The sequence below is a fragment of the Heterodontus francisci genome, chromosome 19 (assembly GCF_036365525.1).
Source record: "Heterodontus francisci isolate sHetFra1 chromosome 19, sHetFra1.hap1, whole genome shotgun sequence".
In the NCBI taxonomy this organism is placed as follows: Eukaryota; Metazoa; Chordata; class Chondrichthyes; order Heterodontiformes; family Heterodontidae; genus Heterodontus; species Heterodontus francisci.
The window spans coordinates 64,116,226-64,140,317 of NC_090389.1; the positions used below are offsets into that span (position 1 = coordinate 64,116,226).

A 24,092-nucleotide genomic window follows, 5' to 3' on the forward strand; every position below is an offset into this window, starting at 1 on the left:
TGCAGGTTGATAGGTGAATTGGTCATTATAAATTGCCCCTAGTATAGGTAGTTGGTAGGGGAATATAGGGACAGGTGAGGATGTGGTAGGAATATGGGATTAGTGTAGGATTAGTATAAATGGGTGGTTAATGGTCGGCACAGACTCGGTGGGCCGAAGGGCCTGTTTCAGTGCTGTATCTCTAAATCTAAATCAAAGCTTTTGAAGCCAAACAATTTTAGAAATTGAACAAATATGTTTTTGTTTTTAAAGTATATAATTCCTTTATGCTGATTTTTTTGTTTTACTTTTAATATCAGTGCAAAGGAAATCGTGGTTTTATGCACTCTACTCAATGTTATGGTTTGCATACTTTTTAGGTTGCACCTGTTTCATACTTGAGAATCAGCACAAGTCCAGTAATACATACACTTAACAAGGAGTCTCCATCAGCCATTCCAGTGGGGATAACCTTGACTTTGACTGTTCATTTCCATGACCATTCTGGCGACACCTTCCATGCCCAGAATACATTAATAAACTTTGCTATGAACAGGTAAACCAATGATGGTAATTATAGTTCATCCATATTTAACTGGAATAAAAACATACTGCTAGCTAATATTTCTGGTGCCCATGGATTTAAAAAGCAACAGTGTTATCTAAGGGCTTAATAACAATCCACTGTTAACAATGGGATTAGCAGTTTGTATGCAATACTATGTATGCAATTGGCTATCTGTGTGTCCTTTGTGAAATTGCATTAATTGACATTTTATTGTGTGTTACATATATTGGTTGGGGGTAGGGTGGTGAATCTCCCATGGTTGTTGCTCATGGTGAGTCAAAGGTTTTATAAAAACAGAAATATTATGGTAAATAGCTTAACCAGGAGCATTGACTTAACAGCATTGGGATTGGCCCTGAGAGCAATCGCAAGTTGGGCCCAGTGTGGCACTCCTGAGATGGGATCTTGATATCTAGTATTGAGTTCCAGGAATACTGGAGGAGGTGTTTCTATGACCAATGTAGCAACTGCTGATGTCTGGGATGATGAAATCTGTTAGCATTGGGAATGGAGTTCTCGGGGTCTAGACGATTTGGAGTGATTATCCAATGAGAGCATACTTGGAATGTGTTCTGGAGATTTGTGAGCACATCGGGAGACCTGGATTCTAGGTGTTTGGAGATGAGTGGTGGCGTGGGGTGGGGTGGGTGGTGTTGGTGTGTGATGGTCTTCAGTTCCAACAGGACTGGAGGTAATTTTGGAGCTTTGGAGGGATTGTGCTATTGGTTGCTGAGATCTGACACTATCAGAGGCAGCAGAGTCCAATCTAGCTGGAAGGGAGGGCAGACCAAGCGTATGGGATCTAAACTGTCATTGGCCAGTTATGAATCATTAGGCCATGACTATGTTACCAACCATCAGCTTCTTTCTTTCTGACTTGTCTGCAATTCAGTGGCTACATTTAGTCATGTTCTTGTGAAATATACAATTTTGTTTAGGTAGTTCAGTTACCAAGAGCAAAATACAGCAGATAATTATTTCAAGACTCTTTTTGGTGATTTGTGATGTATCTGCCATTTTTTCCTCATTAACTGAAATTTTTCATGTCCGACATGTATTTATTTTCTCAATGATTTGAACATTTTTGTTTTCAGTACATGTAATTTGAATTGTAGAGTTGCTCTTGATTGGCTGATCATGTCAATCATTGGTAAGCCCCTCCTCCATTTTAGCTCCAAATCATTTAAATCCTTTTCCTCCTACTTCAAAACCATTTTTGGGGTGTAAAGTGTTTCTTTTTGTTTTGCATAAAAAATTTGGAACTTTGAGCATTTCTAAGGCAATTTTTGATTGTTTATAGGAATTACTGTTTATTAAAGGTTGTAAGTCAGTAAACTCACCTAAGTGCTTTAAGGCAGAAACTGGCTGACAATGAGGCAAGCAATGGAGCAGGTGGTGTTCACTCGTGATGTTAAAAGGACCAAGGCCAGTTTGAGCTTCATTTTCCTTTATCACTTCTCCCTTAAGTCTGCCAAACTCTGAATTTGTCCCAATACTGCCAGATCTTGGCTCAGTAGTCAGTGTTCCTGAACTCTTTGCCTCCCCCACCCCCCCTGCTTCTTGATCGAAGAGCTGGTCCACACATAATCAATCCATAGCACTGTCATATTGCTCCCAGAATCCTCTGAGCAATGCTGTGAAATCCTGAATCCCTATCTGTGCTTGCAGATTTCTGGGCATCCCTCAAAGAACTACAGAATCTTGTAATCTGTCTAGGAATAATAGGCCGCTTCCTAATGCTGCCAGGTCCTGGTGTCTCCCCAATGCTGATCAATGTGTTTCTAACTTATAAAACCTATTCTTATAAAACCTCTGATATACTAAAAACAATGCCGAACAACATCAGCTACTACTATATATTAGATCTCCAGTGGTGTTGCTCAGTTGGACCATACACTGTTTTATAGCGAGATGTTGTCAATCAAGTATGATGAGGGAAGGTATCTCCAGTCTGTTGAGTGGGAGTGTGGGGGGGGGGGGAAACATTTCCTGTAATATTTTCCACATTACACTACGATTCTAACAACTTCAGATTTGCCTCGAACAATGACAGAAGATCATATATAGTATAATGCAATTGCTCTAAAAATGAAAAGCGATTAAACAGCAAGATCTAAAATTAGACGAACAATCTACAAATATGTTTAGTCTGAAGATTCTTTTGAACACAAACAAAAACCTGATAATGCAGGAAAAGTAGCCATTTTTCTGAGGTTCTAAGAAGAGCCATAATACACAAATATAGTGTGTTCATACATATTGTTTCTGTTCTTTATCTACTTTTGATTTGGAGGAAAGTATAGGTGGACTGATTAGCAAGATTGCAGACGACACTAAGATTGGTGGAGTAGCAGATAGTGAAGGGGACTGTCAGAATACAGAAGAATATAAATAGATTGGAGAGTTGGGCAGAGAAATGGCAGATGGAGTTCAATCAGGGCAAATGCGAGGTGATGCATTTTGGAAGATCCAATTCAAGAGTGAACTATACAGTAAATGGAAAAGTCCTGGGGAAAATTGAGGTCCATTGTTCCCTGAAGGTGGCAACGCAGGTCAATAGAGTGGTCAAGAAGGCATACGGCATGCTTTCCTTCATCGGACGGGGTATTGAGTACAAGGGTTGGCAGGTCATGTTACAGTTGTATAAGACTTTGGTTCGGCCACATTTGGAATACTGCGTGCAGTTCTGGTCGCCACATTACCAAAAGGATGTAGATGCTTTGGAGAGGGTGCAGAGGAGGTTCACCAGGATGTTGCCTGGTATGGAGGGCGCTAGCTATGAAGAGTGGTTGAGCAGATTAGGATTATTTTCATTAGAAAGACGGAGGTTGAGGGGGGACCTGATTGAGGTGTACAAAATCATGGGAGGTATAGACAGGGTGGATAGCAAGAAGCTTTTTCCCAGAGTGGGGGATTCAATTACTAGGGGTCACAAGTTCAAAGTGAGAGGGGAAAAGTTTAGGGGGGATATGCGTGGTTAGTTCTTTACGCAGAGGGTGGTGGGTGCCTGGAACGCGTTGCCAGCGGAGGTGGTAGACGCGGGCACGATAGCGTCTTTTAAGATGTATCTAGACAGATACATGAATGGGCAGGAAGCAAAGAGATACAGACCCTTAGAAAATAGGCGACATGTTTAGATAGAGGATCTGGATCGGCGCAGGCTTGGAGGGCCGAAGGGCCTGTTCCTGTGCTGTAATTTTCTTTGTTCTACTTAATAATGGTGACATTAATTCATCTTGATTTTGATATCTGAAGGGATGACCTGCTACAGATTGGTAAAGGAACCAATAATAACACCTTCATAATAAAGACTGTGAATGTGGGGCTCACTTTGCTGAGTGTCTGGGACACAGAACACACTGGCATAGCAGATTATGTTCCCTTGCCTGTTGAACATTACATCTATCCTGACTTGCTGGGAGAACTTGTAGTTGGTGATGTCATCTGTTTCAGCAGTAATCTAGTTAATCAGGAAGGTAAGTACATAAAATATCATTGGTAACTGTTTGAGACCAAGTGAATAACTAATATACAAGTGCAGAACTTAATCTATGTTCCTACAGCTCAATTAGGAGTTTGGAGTTCATCTTCCAGTAATATTCTTCAGATTAACCCAAAGACTGGCACAGCAGTTGCAAGAGATTCTGGGTCTGTCACTGTATACTATGAAGTACCAGGACATCTCAAAACCTACAGAGAGGTAAGCCTTTCTGGTAACGAGGAACACATGCTGAGATTGAATTTTGTTTTGTTTGTGACTGAATTTTAACAATCGACCCTTTTAGTTGAAACAATTGCATTGGCTTAATAAAATAGATTTATTTCCTGTAAATAGTTGGAATAGTGTTTCAATACTGTGATACATTTGAGAAGATGTGTGCCTGTGTGTGTGAATAAATTTGGAAAAAGGTCAAGGAACTCTGAAAAAACTGGATTAAATGTTTGAGTGTTGAGGAAAGTGGGGTGTGATCCTCTTAAAATGGTGGATAACATAGTGAGGTTCAGCTACAAATAACTGTAATGAGGACAGTTTATTTAATATATGTGAATTTAATAAAATTGAGTGAAAAGCCAGTCAGGCTTTCAAGCACATTCCATCCAGAGTCTATATAGGATTACAACAACAGTGGCTACATTTCAAATTTACCTCAATGATTGGAAAGTGTTTTGGGATGCCCTGAAGTAATGAAAGGCACTATATAAATTCAAGTCTATCTTTGTTATGCACCTCCCTCCCCCTCCTACTTTTTAGTTCCCTACTTGGCAAAACATTTGTTTTTCTTATTCCCTACTCCTGCAAATAAAGCAGTATTTCCATAATCCTTAATTTTCCTTCTTAACACACTTTTTAAAGGTGCCAATTGATTCCCAATCGACTGTCTATTCTACAAGTTTGTTCCATGTAATGACCATCCTGTAAGGAGGGGGAATTTTTCTAATCTCTACACTTGTTTGAGATTTACAGAGTTTGTATTTCTGTTGCAGCATTGTGCTCTTTTCCCAAGATGAGTAGCTTCTTTGTTTTCACCTAATGTATATCTTTCATAATTATATTGGTAACTTAAAAATAAACACTATTATGTTGCCCCTCCGTCCCATCTCCAACGCAAAAAAATTGCATTGCTTGATCCTATCATCTAAAACCTGGAAACATTTTGATTGGTCTTCCAAGAATCCTTTTTTAAAATCCTTTTTGAGGTAAAATGACCAAACTATAGTCTGCATTTTGCGGTCAGCAGCGAAGCAAGGGTACTCGCCGTTGACCTCAAAGAAAGTTACCCACAAAAATCTAGCGATCTCTGTGGCATGACTTTCCCCTTTCTAATAGTTTAAATCTGGTGCCATATCGAGGGGATCTGTTGCTGTGCAGCAGCAATGATGTCAGCATGCAGGTAAGGAGCTAATCACGAAGTATTTGCCCACAGCATCTGGGAAGTTAAAAGCACTTGATATCCTTCACATTTAATTTAAATTTTTAGGTACAAAATAAAGTGGATTAACATAAAAGCTAAAATAAAGATGAACAAACTTTTTAAAAAAAACTTTAAGAGCTGTGGATTTTTATATCATTATGGAGAAATTTGACATTGCACAAATATGAAATTAGCTTTTCAGGATACTGAGGGTGTTTAGCAGTAATTATGAAGTTAGGATGCAGTTTAAAAGCTCAGTTACAAGATGTAACATTTTCAAGGATTTTTGCAGCAAGACGAAGAGTGGAAGTTCTCATCAATCAAGTGATTTCCATTATGGAAGGGTGGTGCGGTGCCTCTTCAGTCCACCCTCTGGAGTAGCATAGAATCACTGACAGCAACTTCTGGATTTCCATGTTATTCGCACATGTACAGATGCCAGAAGTTGCTGTCTCAGTGAAGTAATGACGGCAAACTGTCAGTATTTGTAGTCATTACCACAGCAAAATTTGGGCCTACGTGTTGTACTTTAGGATTGGCTTCACAATTGACCTGTTTAATACCAGTACAACTTATTTTGACTTGCCATTTTAAATCGTCCAAATACTGAATTTCCCTTCTTAATAATTGTCTCAAACAGATGAGATGCATGCAGACTATGATCAATGATCATTCCCAAATTGGTTTTCCTTATGACTTCTTTCAAGAGTCCTTCTCACATGATGTGCCTGCATTAATTTGGTTGAGCTAACCCTCAACTAATGAAGTAATTGGCCCCTTGAAGCCTCTTCCTTGACCCCTCCCCTATTTTGATCACCCCACCTGGTCTCTCTCGCTGTATTGGATTTGTTAAGGCTTCATTAAATGATTTGGCATCAGGACAATACATAACACTGCAACTGATTTGGTCAGGTTTTTTTTGCCCATTTACTTGTCATCTGCTATTATTTAAGACATTCCTGGACTGATCTGTTAATTGGTAACCCCCATCACCGTGCTACCTGCAGATGTTAACTGATACTGCAGGTACATGCTGTTATTTCAGGGGGAATGCTGTCCTTCCCAGGGGCTTTTCCGCTGGCTAGAGAATCAATGGCATCACTGAGTTCCGATTTTGTTGGCTGTATGTCCAGCTCATCCATGACTGGTAGAGGCTGGGCTGCATTGAGGGCAGTCTCAGTGACAGTACAGTTCTAGGTAGTGCTCAACCCAGCGGTCCATTTGTTTGCATAATCAAGAGTGCCAAGCCTGCTATACTCTCAGCACTACATGAACTGCTATGCCTGTGCTGGGATGAGGGAGCAGTACCTCAGGACATGCGCGATGCCAATATCATCACCCTCTATAAAAAAACAAAGATGACCGCGGTGACTGCAACAACTACCGTGGAATCTCCCTGCTCAGCATAGTGGGGAAAGTCTTTGCTCGATTCGCTCTAAACAGGCTCCAGAAGCTGGCTGAGCGCATCTACCCTGAGGCACAGTGTGGCTTTCGTGCAGAGAGATCGACGTTGACATGCTGTTCTCCCTTCGTCAGATACAGGAGAAATGCCGCGAACAACAGATGCCCCTCTACATTGCTTTCATTGATCTCACCAAAGCCTTTGACTTCATCAGCAGACATGGTCTCTTCAGACTACTAGAAAAGATTGGATGTCCACCAAAGCTACTAAGTATCATCACCTCATTCCATGACAATATGAAAGCCACAATTCAACATGGCGGCACCTCAACAGACCCCTTTCCTATCCTGAGTGGCGTGAAACAGGGCTGTGTTCTCGCACCCACACTTTTAGGGATTTTCTTCTCCCTACTGCTTTCACATGCGTTCAAGTCCTCTGAAGAAGGAATTTTCCTCCACGCAAGATCAGGGGGCAGGTTGTTCAACCTTGCCCATCTAAGAGCGAAGTCCAAAGTACGGAAAGTCCTCATCACGGAACTCCTCTTTGCTGACGATGCTGCTTTAACATCTCATACTGAAGAGTGCCTGCAGAGTCTCATCGACAGATTTGCAGCTGCCTGCAATGAATTTGGCCTAACCATCAGCCTCAAGAAAACGAACATCATGGGGCAGAACGTCAGAAATGCTCCATCCATCAATATTGGCGACCACGCTCTGGAAGTGGTTCAAGAGTTCACCTACCTAGGCTCAACTATCACCAGTAACCTGTCTCTTTATGCAGAAATCAACAAGCGCATGGGAAAGGTTTCCACTGCTATGTCCAGACTGGCCAAGAGAGTGTGGGAAAATGGCGCACTGACACGGAACACAAAAGTCCGAGTGTATCAAGCCTGTGTCCTCAGTACCTTGCTCTATGGCAGCGAGGCCTGGACTACGTATGTCTGCCACGAGCGACGTCTCAATTCATTCCATCTTCGCTGCCTCCGGAGAATACTTGGCATCAGGTGGCAGGACGGTATCTCCAACACAAATCCTCGAGGTGGCCAACATCCCCAGCTTATACACACTGCTGTGTCAGCGGCGCTTGAGATGGCTTGGCCATGTGAGCCGCATGGAAGATGGCAGGATCCCCAAAGACACATTGTAGAGCGAGCTCGCCACTGGTATCAGACCCACCGGCCGTCCATGTCTCCGCTTTAAAGACGTCTGCAAAAGCGACATGAAGTCCTGTGACATTGATCACAAGTCGTGGGAGTCAATTGCCAGCGTTCGCCAGAGCTGGTGGGCAGCCATAAAGGCGGGGCTCAAGTGTGGCGAGTCGAAGAGACTTAGTTGGCAGGAAAAAAGACAGAGGTGCAAGGGAAGAGCCAACTGTGTAACAGCCCCGACAAACAAATTTTTCTGCAGCACCTGTGGAAGAGCCTGTCACTCTAGTATTGGCCTTTATAGCCACTCCAGGCGCTGCTCCACACACTACTGACCACCTCCAGGCGCTTACCCATTGTCTCTCGAGATGATGAGGCCAAAGAAAGATGCTGTTATGGACAAAGTCAGACATGAGATTTTTAAATTTATTTTGAAATGGATTGTTGCAACAATTGTAAAATATTTAGACGTGATCCCCACGGTAGGCTATTGCAGAAAATACAGAAGTATGGGGTTGAAGGTGATTTAGAGCTTTGGATCAGAAATTGGCTAGCTGAAAGAAGGCAGAGGGTGGTGGTTGATGGCAAATGTTCATCCTGGAGTTTAGTTACTAGTGGTGTACCGCAAGGATCTGTTTTGGGGCCACTGCTGTTCGTCATTTTTATAAATGACCTGGAAGAGGGTGTAGAAGGGTGGGTTAGTAAATTTGCGGATGACACTAAGGTCGGTGGAGTTGTGGATAGTGCCGAAGGATGTTGTAGGGTACAGAGGGACATAGATAGGCTGCAGAGCTGGGCTGAGAGATGGCAAATGGAGTTTAATGCGGAAAAGTGCGAGGTGATTCACGTTGGAAGGAGTAACAGGAATGCAGAGTACTGGGCTAATGGGAAGATTCTTGGTAGTGTAGATGAACAGAGGGATCTTGGTGTCCAGGTGCATAAATCCCTGAAGGTTGCTACCCAGGTTAATAGGGCTGTTAAGAAGGCATATGGTGTGTTAGCTTTTATTAGTAGGGGGATCGAGTTTCGGAGCCACGAGGTCATGCTGCAGCTGTACAAAACTCTGGTGAGACCGCACCTGGAGTATTGCGTGCAGTTCTGGTCACCGCATTATAGGAAGGATGTGGAAGCTTTGGAAAGGGTGCAGAGGAGATTTACTAGGATGTTGCCTGGTATGGAGGGAAGGTCTTACGAGGAAAGGCTGAGGGACTTGAGGTTGTTTTCGTTGGAGAGAAGGAGGAGGAGAGGTGACTTAATAGAGACATATAAGATAATCAGAGGGTTAGATAGGGTGGATAGTGAGAGTCTTTTTCCTCGGATGGTGATGGCAAACATGAGGGGACATAGCTTTAAGTTGAGGGGTGATAGATATAGGACAGATGTCAGAGGTAGTTTCTTTACTCCGAGAGTAGTAGGGGCGTGGAATGCCCTGCCTGCAGCAGTAGTAGATTCGCAAACTTTAAGGGCATTTAAGTGGTCATTGGATAGACATGGATGAAAATGGAATAGTGTAGGTCAGATGGTTTCACAGGTCGGTGCAACATCGAGGGCCGAAGGGCCTGTACTGCGCTGTAATGTTCTAAAAAGATGATGCTGATGAAAAAAATGCAGAGACTTGAAATAGTCTGTACTGTAACATTCTTTGTTTTATGCACTTTTGACTGAATTGTAGCCTGCTTTCAGACGAGTGCCACATAACACCAAATTGCTCTTGTGATGTTCTGTCCTTCAAAACTCAATTTAAATTACTACCTTGAAACCTTTGCACCAACCATTTATTTGTCTTGCATGTGTGTGGATATATTTAAATAATTTCTTCTTGGAGAGTAATTAAATTGTTATTTGAGTGAGGCTAAGTTAATATTTTGAGAATTATTGTGAGCAGAAATAAAAATTAACGCTCATTCCACTGTCCATCAAAGCATGTTTAATTTTATAGCAATCCCAAAATCTTAGTTTTGGTCGTTATTGTCTGAATCAGTATTTAATTTCTCCTACCTTCTGGTGTTTGATAGGAATCAATTAGATCACAAAATCATAAATATATCTTAAAGTTCTGATTCCCAGACTTCCCCCTCACACCTGAACTCAACTCGAACCAACCCCTTGCACCACATGAGCCACACCACATGAGCAACACCACAGGCGAACTAATACTTTTTTTTTAATGGTTACAAACACGTAGCGAGCTTTTCCAATTAAGTGATGAGACTTCCATTCTGAACTGATGGGCCATTATGTACATGGAGATTGTGTTAAATGCTCAAGGCCACCAGCCTGCATTGCCAGTTTCTTCAATGACACACACTGCTGGATGATTCTTTGTTCACCCAATTTGTGTTCAAATACGCTAAAATAAAAGCAAAATACTGTGGCTGCTGGAAATCTGTCATAAAAGCAGAAAGTGCTTATTACTCTGAAATGCTCAGGTCTGGCAGCATCTGTGGAGAGAGAAGCAGAGTTCACGTTTCAGGTCTGTGACCCTTCTTCAGAACTGGCAAAGGTTAGAAATGTAATTGGCTTTGAGCAAGTGAAAAGGGGGAGGGAGGGGCAGAACAACAAAGGAGAAGGTGGGAGAGATTCAATGATGGATGTCAGGGAACAAATTAAATTAAAAAGACAGTCATGTTCCGAAATTGTTGAACTGCACAATTTCAGGGCATGACTGCCTTTTTTAATTTAATTTTTCACCATGTGCCTGTCTTAAACTTGTTTTTTTATGTTTTTGCTTTTGGACAGAGCTGTTCATCATTCTGCCATTACACACACACTGGAGTAATGCTTTGTCTTTTTGTACAACTATTTGCACTCCCTTTGCCTTTGTTCCTTTCGGTATCTCTCCTGCCCTCTGCCTTATCACACACCTTCCCCTTTATTCTCCTCTTCCCCCGCCCCCCTACCACTTGCTCAAATCTGATTGCATTTCTAACCTTGCAGGTCACAGACCTGAAACATTAACCCTGTTTCTCCCTCCTCAGATGCTGCCAAACCTGCTGAGTTATTCTAGCATTTTCTGTTTTTATGGTCAAATACCGTTCCTCATGGCAAAAAGAAACACCCTTCTAGCACCTTAACACCACACAATTGCTGAATATATTTGTGTTATTGCTGTAAAATATGTAAATGTAGGCACCAGCGTAATGACAGTCATGGCAGATGGTATATAATGTGGGGAAAGTGTGAAGTTATCCACTTTGGAAGGAAAATAGAAAAGCAGAGTTTTTTTTAATGGCAAGGTAGGAAATGTTGATATTCAGAGGTACCTAAGTGTCCTTGTACACAAACCAGAGAAAGTTAACTTGCAGGTACAGCAAGTAATTAGGACAGCAAATGGTATGTCAGCTTTTATGAGTAGAGCAGTTTTACTATAATTATGCAGGCTCTTGGTGACACCACACCTGGAGTACGGTGTACAGTTTTGGTTGACTTACCCAAAGAAGGATTTACTTTTGAGGAAGTGAAACAAAGGTTCGCTAGACTTATTCTTGGGACGAGGGGGTTGTCCTATGAAGACAGATTGAGTAGACTATGCCTACAATCCCTAGAATTTAGAAGAATAAGGAGTGATTTCATTGAAACATATAAAAATTCTTAAGGGGGCCTGATAGGATAGATGCTGGGAGATGTTTTTCTGGCTGGGGAATCTGGGGCTCTCAGTTTCAGAATAAGATGTCGGCCATTTAGGACTGAGATGTGGAGAAATTTCTTCACTCAAAGGGCTGTGGATCTTTGGAATTCTCTACCCCGGAGATCTTTGGACACTCAGTTGTTGAGTAAATTCAAGACAGAGGTCGATAGGTTTTTGGATATGGGGATAGTGCGGGTAGGTGAAGTTGAGGTCGAAGATCAGCCATGGTCGTGTTGAATGTCAAATGCCAATAGCCCACTCCTGCTCCTATTTCTTATGTTCTTATAAATGGTTTTTTAGTCAAGTCTGTTGATCTGTTTTACAGCTGGTGGTTAAGAGTCCTGGGAAAACTGTTGCACAAGTGCAGAGTGGTGCAGGTCTGACAAGCCAACCTGACACTCTGCCATTGAAGGTATCTGTTATCCTAGGGGAGAACAGCAATAATTTGAAAGGTAATGTTTTTTTTCTGGAAGATATAACTTTTAGATTGCAAGTCAGTCTGCCTTCTGTGATTTGCAGCTAACTAAATCTTAATGAACACATATGTACTGTATCGATAGATTGGTGTTGAGCTGAAAGTTGGGAATCATGGGCTAAAGGAAGAGTTGTTAATGTTGCCTCCCAAGGATCTACCAAGGTTTACAGCAATTAGAACTTGGGAGGCCAGCCAGGAGCGTGTTGGAATAGTCAGGTCTAGAGGGAACAAAGCCATGTGTCATGCAGGCCCACCTGCCAAGACTGGGGCACAGATATTTCACAGAAGTGAAGTGAGTTACCAATGGTTGTAGTGAAAAGTTCGCGTGCTGAATCCAAACCAGTCATCTTTAAATGCCTTTTTATTCTCTTTCAGGAGATTGTACAGCTGCACATGTTGAAGCAGTTGATAAGATACACCCTGAATCCAGTGTTACTTGTAATCTGCATTTTAATAATGGTGCAATAGAAATCCCAGCTGAAGACCTGTTCAGTGTTAAAACAGGATTTGATACACATACAGGTAAGGATGCGGATGAAGTTGGCATTCATACCATGGAAGGTAACATTTTTGACCATCTAATGGCATAACATTTAATTTAGAGTTTATTTTTCAGACAGTTTTGTCAATGATTTGCTATCTGTCTATGTTTTTGCTTATATTTGTTGAAACAAAGCAAGAAATTTGTTTTCAAGTAATTGCACTTCAAATAATTGTCTTCCTTCCTTCCTTAGGACATTACACTTGTTCTATTGCAATGCAGAAATTGACTGATCACCAACTTAAAGTACTTAGTAAAGCCAAAACATCTGTCAATGTGAAAGCTTCAATACTTGGTGTTCATTTTACCGGAGAACAAATTGGTGCTGATATTCCATTGTTACCTGGTTTTTACACTGACCAGTCTGAGATTCTTTTGAGTAATCTGTATACAACTGCTGAAGTTACAGTGTTTGGAACTTCTGAAATTCTTGGGAATCTAGAGGTAAGGGACTAACTGGCATATATATCTATTTATACATGTGCATTTTATACCCTTGTTAATTTTAACTTTCATGTTAAACATCTTTCGTTACGTAACAGAGGAGAATTTCTTCAGCTTTGGTTACACTACTTCCACTAACATCTAGACAAGGCACTTATTGGGTGCTGGAGGGAAGATATTTGAACTCCAGCAGTTAAAACTGGAGCTGATGTGTTACTTTAGAATGATCATTGAAACTCCCTCTACTGACACTTTAGGACTGATAAACATGCACCAGTAGGTAGATGTAATTTGTTTGTTGACTGGTTATAGTTGTTGAACACACATTGGTATGCCAAATTGAGAGCCACTGCATGTGCCCAAACATCGATTTGCAATGTGTTGCACAGATGTCTGTACATGGACACAACATGGTTCCTAATTTTGAAAAAAATATAACACCCAATATGTTTGACAAATATGACACAATAGATTGTTAAATAACACCATAGTTAAGCAAACTGTGACAAAAGAATTTGTTCTTTGAAAAATTATCTCGGGGCACTAAGCATTACATTTTGCATTTAGTGACTTGATCAGTAAATTTGTAAAGTCTGTGTATTGTTTCTATATGAAAATCAGCATACCTGAAACTCTGTGCATCTAGACTTGCCAACCTGTAACTTCAACTATGTGTTTTTGGAGTTGTTAGAGTTTCAACATTCTTTATACTACTGAAGCAACAATGTTCCATTTATCTTTGTCATAATGGCAGCAAAATTGAAATTGGTGAAGTGGAAAGCCAATCTTTTTCATCTGCCCATCAACATCATTGAGTGGTGGGGATTGAAACACATAACAGTGCAGGTGCTTGTGAATGTACAGTTATAATATCCAACTATACATCCCCAGGCCAGGCCACAATTCTCTTTATGGTTATATACAAGGCCTCAAATGAACCACATCCTTGTGCCTCTCTTTTCCCTTATTGGCAATATTTTTGTCTGCTTTATATGCCTGATTAAGTAGTATACATAATTGCCAACCCCTGCCCAACACACAGATGACCAGGGGTTTGGGAACAGGTTACAGCGTTCTTTAAGTGCCCCTCTGCTGGGGTATCCAGAAAACACTTGACCCAGGAAATGAGGTGGAAGACTGGAAATTCACCAGCCCAAATGTGAAAATATTAACTTGCTGATTGTTGAGTTTGTAATGGTGCCTTGCAGTTTGCACTCTAAACAGGTATTGGGCGAACTTTTCGATATCCTACTTCTATAAAGTGTGTCACTATATAGAGCTAGCCATCTATTTCTAGCCTGTAGAATGTGTAATGTACATATTGTAGTAGAGTAAAAAGTATTCTTTTCCCCCTTAGGTTAAACCAGGATCACCACTGATAATTATTCAAGAAAAGGAAAAGTTCTATGGATCACAAAGCTATGTGAAGTTTACAGTTACCTTGTCTGATACTAGGCTAATAAGCCAGGGACCAATATCAACTACTCTTGTCATTTTCAACACAGTGACACACCAGTCAGTGTCTCTTGCAGTGAAAGTCCTGCACATTGCTGATAAAAGTACAGAAGCACGACGTAAGCTTAATATTTTGTGATAATCTTTAGAATAACAATTGATTAAATTGCTTTATAAGCACAGTACTGTGGCACAAGCTGATTCTACAGAAATGTGGAACAGGAAACCAGATACCTCTTCAGAAGGATGCCTAAGGTGAAAGTATTGAACAAATTGCCCTGACCTATTCCTCCACATTTCTAACAGCATGCCTTTTTTTTTTTTTAAAGTACAAGCTAAGGTAATTTGGAAAAATTAGAACAGGACATTATAGAGGAGATTTGTATCCTGCTAACCCCTTTGTTCATTGTCAAGAAGTGCAGAGTTATCCTGACCCTGATATTTTCTGAATTGGCAAGGAAACATCATAATGACAAGCAGGATTAGACCAGCTGGTCCATCAAGCCTGCCCATATTAATGATGTCTGGAGCATCTTCACTAGGTACTACCTTCTCACAGCCTGCCTCCTGCCCCCCACCATCGTCCTTCCACAGCCGTGTAATCTCCTGGCAGAGACAAACTTAAAAAAAAAAAGTGGGGGGCGGTGGGGGAAGCTCTTCAAAATTCCTTTCTGACCTCTTCAAGCTATTGAAACCAGGCCAGGAGATCTTGTCAATCATGTATATGTTAACTGTTACCATTTATCTGATGTGATCTCTGCCCCAGCCAAGAACCAGTCCAGCTCTCTTGAAGGCATGCAGTCAGCTCACACCATATAAGCTGGTAAATCATTCCAGGGGCTTACTACTCCAGGGAAAGAAGAACCTTCTGACATTTCTCCTATTCCTACTTTTGCATAGTTTAAATGCATGTCTCTTCCCCCCCCCCCCCCAATCTGTCAAACATTTTTAAAAAATCAATCATTCGGTATGCAATCTAACCCTTTCATTGTTTTCTATACCTCGATCAGGTCACCTCTTAGTGTATGTTGCTTTGAAATAGATCCAGTCCTTTAAGCCTATCTGAGTAGCTATAGTTCTTTAAGCTAGGTATCAATCTTGTAGCTCTCTTGTGACCTTTCCTAAGGCTACAATATTACACACCATGTAAGGGGACCAAAACTGAGCTTAATACTCCAGATGCAGCCTAACCAAGAACCTGCTCGCCTTTAATTTGTACTAAATGGTTGTTGATACAATCCAGTACCATGTTTGCTTCTCTGCATTGATTGTAATTCTTCACTGATCTGTGTACAATAACATCTAGATGTTCCCACTCATCACTTTCTGTATCATTACCAGATTATGATGATCTTTGTTAGTCCTACCTATATGCAAGACGCAGTCATTTTTTTTTTGCTTATGTTAACTGTCATTTGCCATTGTTTGGCTCATTCTCCTGGAACATCTAAATCTCTTTGCAGAAGATTGTACTCCTCTAGTTTTAATCCTTATACAAAACTGTTCCTTAAATATAGATGGATTGCCAAACAAAATTCCTTTAGTCTGCTATTGACACCCTTGCAGAGACAGATATTGGATTATGTTCTGCTTCACAGTCTTAACTGATCATTTTCAGCACTCGAACTCTACAGGTCAAATTAATAGAAGTTTGTTTCTCAACTAATCTTGCATGCAAACAAGTAGTGAAAAGTTTATAGGTACAACAGCAAAGACTGAAGGGAAGTCCTGCAATGTCTCAAAGTAGCCACTTCATCCAAGTTTTACATTCAGCTGTGTTCAGGAGAGGGCAGCAGGGAGTGTAAAATGAATGTCCTTGCATGCCCCAGCAATAACTCTTTGCAATTTTTCCAGCTATCAATGGGTTGTAAGTGGGGGTTGCATCAGACATTTTTTTTACAGACAAGTAGGATCTTGTTTGTCTGAATTGCTAAGGTCAGGGGAATGAAGGTTAATTCCTTTCTTTACAAGTTTATTTTAAATAATGGTCAATGTTCCTATAAAGGAACCTTCTGCTTTTGCATACTAATGTAGCTTCCGAACAGGCCAGAAGGATAAAACTATTACGGACCAAAAGAACAGCTCACCATGTAGCATGTGTGCAATTATTTGAAAGTGTACATCTAGGAGATTGGTTTGTGGCTATGGATACCAACCATGTGTAATTGAACATGGAGAGTAAGGAATCTGAGAACTTGAAATTCAATACAGAGGCAATGAATTGGAACCAGCTTGTTTTGTATTGACATTCAGTCTTGGGCACTTTTAATATTCATTCTTGGCTAAACAGTTGGTTTGACAAGTTTCCTCTTGAGATATTGCATTGACATTTGACCCAACAAAGTTTTAAGCTTGTCAAGTAGCTTGAATGCCCCTCCCTTTCAAACAGGAAGCATGATTCAGCCATAATGCTGTTAATCTTAAGGTTTGTCTATTGGATACCTAATTCACATCTCTTTAGAGAGATACAGCTGAGCTTTATGTTGGTCTTGGAAGTGCATACTGAGAAGTCTTAAAAGATTTCTCTGAACAAGGAGGTAGCCATTATCTTAAAGTGATGCTATTGAGCAAATGTTTTGACTAAATTGCAGCTGCCAAGTTTTGCTGCCATTTATTGTCCTTACAATTGGCTTTTCCTTTACATTGTTGTGCCTATCTTTACGTAATATGGACCCCATCACATGTCTTGACCTGATATTCATGTGTAAACTCCAAATTATGTGGCTAGCTCAAGCTTTTCCAGGATGACATGCTCAATGAAACAGGGAGCTAGACGGCACAGTACTGAAGAACTTACTCCTGGCTCCTTTGTGTTGACACCATCCATAATATGGGCACCTCACCATCCTTCCTGCTCAACATTTTCTGGGGTCGTTTATGGAATAGAAACAGGATCCAGGTACACAAACAGACGTTTCATTTAGTAGTCCCCCTTTTTGTTTTCGAGGACTTGTTAGCAAGAAACAGAATTGTTCATAACTTTTCAGAATGTAGTTTGCCAAGTTTCTGCTTGTGCTCTGACACTATACAAAATGAGGGAAAAGGAGAGAAAGAACAGTGATGTTAATAACTTTTTATCAGTTCAACCTGTTTTCCTCCTTGTAGCCACTAACTGTTGCAGGGCTATAGGTCCATGGGTGCCAGCCACTCGGGCATCTCATCCAAGTGACCACTCTTCATGCATTTGTCTAGAAAGTGTGTGTTGGGTTATTTAACTCTGGAAGCGGGGACAGAACTATTGCAAAGGCTTATCCTGTTCACTCCAATATACATACTAATATTTTCTATCATGGTTCATTGGAGAAAATTTGCCTGGGATCATTAAATCAATTGCAGCACCTCTACTGCCAACCCTGCGGTGGCGTGGTGGTAATGCCACTGGATGAGTAATCCAGAAGCCTAGACATATGCTTTCGGGACATGGGTTCGAATCCCACCATGATGAAATTTGAATTCAATCAATGAAATCTGGAATTTAAAAAAAAAAGCTAGACAATGGTGACTATTGTCGATTGTTGTAAAAATCCATCTGGTTCACCTAATATCCTTTTAGGGAAGGAAATCTGCGTCCTTACCTGGTCTGGCCGACATGTGACTCCAGACCCACAGCAATGTGGTTGACTCTTATCTGCCCTCTGAAATAGCCTAGTTGCCAAGAGCAATTAGAAATGGGCAACAAATGCTGGCTTTGCCAGCAACTCCCACATCTCCTGAAAGAATTTTTAAAAAATTAAGATCTGCTGACTCTGCACAATGAAGCTGGGACATTCTGCATTCCACATTGCAGTGCTTGCAACAACTGAGCCCATATGAGTATACTGTTGTACTTCTTGCTAAAACAAAAATTAAAATCTTTTTAATGGGAAATGTTTAGTAAACCATGAATTTGAGTGTGTAACTCAGTTACACAATGATAAAGTGGGGAAAAAGTGAAAATTTGAATGTTCTAACTGTTTCTGTTTGTCTTTTCTCAGCTGATATCACAGCAGTTCACAGGGAAGGCGTTGGTTTCTTCCAGCAATTCATTAGGTCTTATCAAGTTATGTTCTTCACACTCTTTGCGTTACTTGCTGGGACTGCAATCATGATTATTGGTAAGTATTACTAGTTTGAAGAAAAGTTTAACTGTTATGATTTTACTGTTAAATATTTATTTTTATTTTCAGCCTATCATGCATTCTTCTCACCACGGGAGCCAATTTATCACCCAGCATTTATTACCCGGACCCCACCTCGAGGAGGTAAATATTACCAACATACTTGTTATGTTTATTCGCAAAAGTTTCTGTTTAGGAATTTGTCATAACAGTTTAATTTGCAGTTAAAATAGAAAATGCTGGAAATACTCAGCAGGTCAGGCAGCATCTGTGGCGAGAGAAGCAGAGTTAACGTTTCAGGTCTGTGACCTTTCATCAGAACCTTGTTCTGGTATGTTTAGTAACAGAAAGCGAAGTTCTAGTTGAACTAAATGATTTTAGAAGTACCACACTTTAGCCAAGAGTAAATGGTTGATTAGCCCTCTATGAAAGGAGTCTTGGGAGAGAAAAATGTCTTGCCGAAAGATCGTAGCTTTTGACAATTCTGTGATCTTTTTATTCAGACATTTTTTTAAAACTAATTCCTGCTGGATTTTTACTCTGAGTGGTGTCAGTGCTGGAGTAAGAAAAAAAGATCTCATTCCACACTGTTTGAATTCAGTGTCAATCTTAATCATAAAACAGCACCGAGAGAGAGAAAAGCTGCTTCCATTCTGTCTTAACTTAGCCTCATCCTCGGATGAGCTGTTAACTCACTCTTCTGGTAGAACATGGTGAATGCTTGCATTCTGTGATTATTACTAACATTTCAAATTATTGGTGAGTTTTTGTTGTGCACCTGTGTCATTGAATCAAATCTTATTAACATAGCTGTCTTACAGCTGCCAGAAGGAACATATTTTTATCACCTCAGTCTGGCCTTATTGGAAATCATCTTCTCTAGACAAATAATATGGTAATCCACTGAACCATCCAGTTCCAGTGTAGCAAATGTTGTCTTTTTGGTCTGGCAATTTATAAGCCATCATGTAGGCTTCACACATTGTTTTAAGTATGCCCTACATAAAGTAAGAACCAATTGAATATAAAGCCTCGATGAATGCACACAAAATTCACCATTAGCTTCATAAAGTAATAAATTGGAATGTAACTGTGTTGAAGTTTCAATGTTGTTGATCTCTTTTAGGGTTTTCTCCACCCCCAACTCATTTCAATACAAGCACGCACTCCAGTAGTAAAAGCAGTCCACGGTCCCGATTATGGAGCACGGGTTATCCATCCAATGGATCTTCAGGAAACACTTGATGTGAAGAAAAGAATGCCTGCAACTAAGAAGCATTTGTCCACAATCTTTCTAAATTATAGTGCCTTGTTTTTTGCTTTTCTTAAAAAAAAACTTTATCCCTACCTCTGTCTGAAGGCATGTGTCTGTTTGCACAAGCACAGTTCACTCTTCAGTACCCTGCCTGGCTAGTGATCCTTGGGTGTTCAGTGTCAGTAGGCTATTTAATAATAGGGGCATCACAGCCATATTGTGTGTTCTTCTGACCTGGCGTTCATGCATGAACATTTGCAGCAGAGTCATGGTACAGTAATCAGTAACACCGGTCATTTTCTTTCTCCGCAACTCAGGACCATTGAGGCCAACTGTAGTGTCTGAGTATCATTCCAGCTTAGAGCAGGTAACTGAGCACAGACCAGTGATTGAGCCCAAGTCTGTATGGCTCAGCTATTTGCGAGAAATTTTTTGAGCCATTAGGAAGCTCTTCAATGTGTCTTTCTAACATATTGAATTGAAAAATTTCATCAAAATAATATGTGAACATCCACATGGAAAAATGAACCTTGTAGTAGATGAATGTGTTTGCTGTGATTCTGACCAGTTTACTTTTTGTAGTAAACAGAGGGTGTTCAAAATAAGTGTGTTTTGCAGTTGATCATTTTTGTAATGTTACAGTGTGAATTATACTTTGGATTTTTTTACAGTTTGTGAAGCCTTTTTATTTGACCAGCTGTTTTGAATTTGTGCTTATTTACAAAAAGAAAAGTATTTGCATATTTTGTAATATAATAACCTTGTGAGCAGCTATGAGCCTAAATTGCATTTTTCTGTGACATTGTAGAATAAAGAATGGTAATGTTTAAAGTTGAGCATCTATGTTTTTTAATTGGTGATTTTGTGGTATTAATCTTTACATTTGGATTATCGCAGAAAGTGAAGAACCTTCAACCTCAGTCAATGGAAGCTTTTTAAAATACCAAGTGTAATTTGGGAAGTATGCAGCCATTGTGAAATCCAATGTTTGTTTTTCAGACTGTTAATAATGGCCTATCTGTGAAAACGTAACTTGCTTTTCTATGACTGACATAATACCTCAGTACAGTTGCCAGACCAAGCTTATACTGCTTGTAATGTGATAAATACAATGTGAAGATTATGTAGCATGTCTTAAGTGCTAAGTTTACTTGAACAGACCAAATGCTTAGCATCATGTGATCCTTTAATTTAGCCTGATTTATCTGATCTTGTGAATGTGATTCTTGTTTAATCTTGATGTTATATCACTGACATGCCTTAAAAACCACTGTAACTAATGAGTGATAAGGATATAAACAGTTGTGAAACTACTAGGCTTTTTCAGTTTATTTTCAGTGATGCACTGTGCTGTTTTTGTAAGTGCTTGTCAAATAATAAATGTCATCCAGTGACATACTTCATTATTGATGTCTTTGTTCACTGATTTGTTTAGTTGAACACATATATGCTAATCAATCATTTTTAGATTGCTATTCTTGGGACACCCACAAACAAGTGTTAAATATTCATAGAGATTATCTGAGTCTTTCATTGGAACCTCTGCTGAGTGCATTAAAATCCAGTTGTCAAATGTAGTTTTGCTAACCAATAAATAAAAATCCAGCAAGACACTTTTTTTAGTTCCCATGTGAGCTTTGGATAGGTGAGAGATGCACTTTCAGCCAAGTGTAGCAAGTGTTAAACCGGGTGAGAACGATTATTGTAGGAGCAGAGAGGGCACCAGAGAAAAGTAGGATGATGGGTACTGACCACAACAAAGCATGTTTTCAGTGTCATACAAGTAAGTGATATCTGGAAAGGAAGTTAAATCTCTGAAGAACAAAACTGAAGATTGAGGGACTCTTTTCCAGAATGTTTTACTCGGTTGGGGTAGTGGGGGAGAAATACTAACCCATTATTGAACAAATATCCTCGAGGATTCTGAATTTGGTGTAGTGTTGGTACTTCGAGACTTTAAATGGGCAATGTGGTCTTTGTCCTAGATTACTGAAAGAGAGGAAATTCACAGGGCACAAACCCAGTGAAAAATTGTGATTCTGTAGAATTGGAAGGAATCAACATAGTGCTTATATATTTTTTCTAATGAGTAAAAGAATGGAAGTAATTCTAAGGGATATGCTAGGGTAGTTTTTATATAGTAATTTGTTGAAACGAACAGCCAGCATGGATTTAGAATGTGAGCATCCTGTTTGATAAATTTTCATCTTGGTGTTCAACATAATTGCATTGATGGCAATATAAATTAAATGGTGCAATTTTAACGGGGGTGCAGTAACAGAGACCTGAGGGTGTGCGAACACAAATGTTTTGCAGATGGCAGGGCAAATTGAGAAGGCTGTTTATAAAGCCAAGGATCCCATATTTTTTTTAAAACAGATTACAAAAGTAATGCTATGCTAAAACTCTAAGGACCTAGGTGGGATTGTGTCCAATTCTGGGCACCACACTTTAGGAAGGGTATCAAGGCCTTGGAGAGGATGCAGGGAAGCTTTACTGGAATGATGTGGGGCTTCAGTATTTTTTTTTTGAGAAGCTGGGATTGTTCTTGGAGTTGAGGTGAGATTTAAGAAGTGTTTAATAACATGAAGGGTTTTGAAAAACATTTTCCAGTGACAGAAGGATCAGTAATCAGAAGGCACAGATTTAAGGTAATTGGCAAAAGAGCCAGAAGCAAGATAAGATTTTTTTTTTTTAAGCACAGTATGTTACAATCTGGAATGCACTGCCCAAAACGGTGGTTGACGCAGATTCAATCATTTTTTAAATGGATAGATACTTGAAAAGGAAATATTTGCAGGGCAGGGGAATGGAGCTAATTAGAAAGCTCTTTCAAAGAGCTGGCACAAGCATGATGGGTCAAGAGGTCTTCTGTACTAAATAATATAAATGATACAGTTTTAGAAATCTTGGCCTTTAATGAGTTCCCACATCAAAGACTTCAAAAACTAACAGCTGTTGGGACATGGGACAGGATAAGAAAATGATTAAAAACAGGAATTTAAGTGTACTCGAGAAGTGTCCTGTCCGCAAAATCTGATCCGGCCAATTACTACCCCATGCGTTTACTCTTAATCATCAACATACTGTTGGAAGGTGTCATCGACAGTACTATCAAGCAACACCTACTCAATAATAACCTGTTCACCGATGCTCAGTATGGGTTCTACCAGGACCACTCATTGCAGACTTGGTCCAAACAGCTGAATTCCAGAGGTGGGAGTGCCTGCCCTTGACAACAAGGCAGGATTTGACTGAGTGTGGCATCAATGAGCCCTAGCAAAATTGAAGTTGGTGGGAATAAGGGGGAAAAATCTCCACGGGCTGGAGTAGCATCTAGCACAAAGAAAGATGGTTGTAGTTGTTGGAGGCTAATCCTCTCAGGCCCAAAACATTGGTGCAGGAGTTCCTCAGGGCAGTGTCTTGGGCCCAACAAGCTTCAGCTGCTTCATAGTCTTCCATCATAAAGTCAAAAGTGGGTATGTTTGCTGATGATTGAACAGTGTCCATTTGTAACTCCTCATAATGAAGTAGTACATTCCTGCATGCAGCAAGATCTGGACAACATTCAGGCTTGGGATGATAAGTGGCAGGTAACAATCGTGACATACAAGTGCCAGAGAACCTATCTCCCCTTGACATTCAATGCCATCAACATTCTTGACCCCAAGCTTAACTGGACCATAAATACTGTGACTACAGGAGCAGGTCAGAGGCTGGGAATTTTGCAATGAGTTTTTCACTTCCTGATTCCCCAATTCCTGTCCACCATTGACAAGTCAGGAGTGTGATGGAATTCTCCCCACTTGCCTGGTATTCCAACCACCTTAAAAGTTCACTCCCTCCACAACAGGCCCACCGTGGCTGCAGTGTGTATCATCTACAAGTTGCACTGCAGCAACTCACCAAGGCTCCTTCGATAGCATCTAACAAATCAGTGACCTCTACTACCTAGAAGAACAAGAGCAGCAGGCACCTGGGAGCACCACAACCTGCAAGTTCCCCTCAAAGTCACACACCATCCTGACTTGGAAATGAAATGCCATTCCTTCACTGTTGCTGTCAAAATCCTGAAACACACTCCGTAAAAGCATTGTGGGTGTGCCTGCACCGAATGGACTGAAGTAATACTAGAAGGCAGTTTATCACCACTTTCTCGAGGACAATTAGGGATGGGCAATAAATGTTGGC

At 40.5% G+C, this 24,092-nt stretch overlaps 1 protein-coding gene across 1 annotated transcript in view; it reads left to right on the forward strand.

Annotated features, from left to right (window-relative positions):
- The window catches only part of nup210 (nucleoporin 210), a 122,769-nt gene extending 101,462 nt beyond the window's left edge, over positions 1–21,307 (forward strand). The window contains exons 31-40 of the mRNA XM_068051797.1: positions 360–535; positions 3,803–4,023; positions 4,111–4,247; positions 11,960–12,086; positions 12,485–12,631; positions 12,844–13,094; positions 14,452–14,668; positions 18,524–18,643; positions 18,716–18,790; positions 19,773–21,307. Of these exons, the coding sequence (XP_067907898.1) occupies positions 360–535; positions 3,803–4,023; positions 4,111–4,247; positions 11,960–12,086; positions 12,485–12,631; positions 12,844–13,094; positions 14,452–14,668; positions 18,524–18,643; positions 18,716–18,790; positions 19,773–19,891 (1,590 nt within the window). The 3' untranslated portion in view covers positions 19,892–21,307. The remainder of the gene's footprint in view (positions 1–359; positions 536–3,802; positions 4,024–4,110; positions 4,248–11,959; positions 12,087–12,484; positions 12,632–12,843; positions 13,095–14,451; positions 14,669–18,523; positions 18,644–18,715; positions 18,791–19,772) is intronic.
- Positions 21,308–24,092: the final 2,785 nt, after the last annotated feature.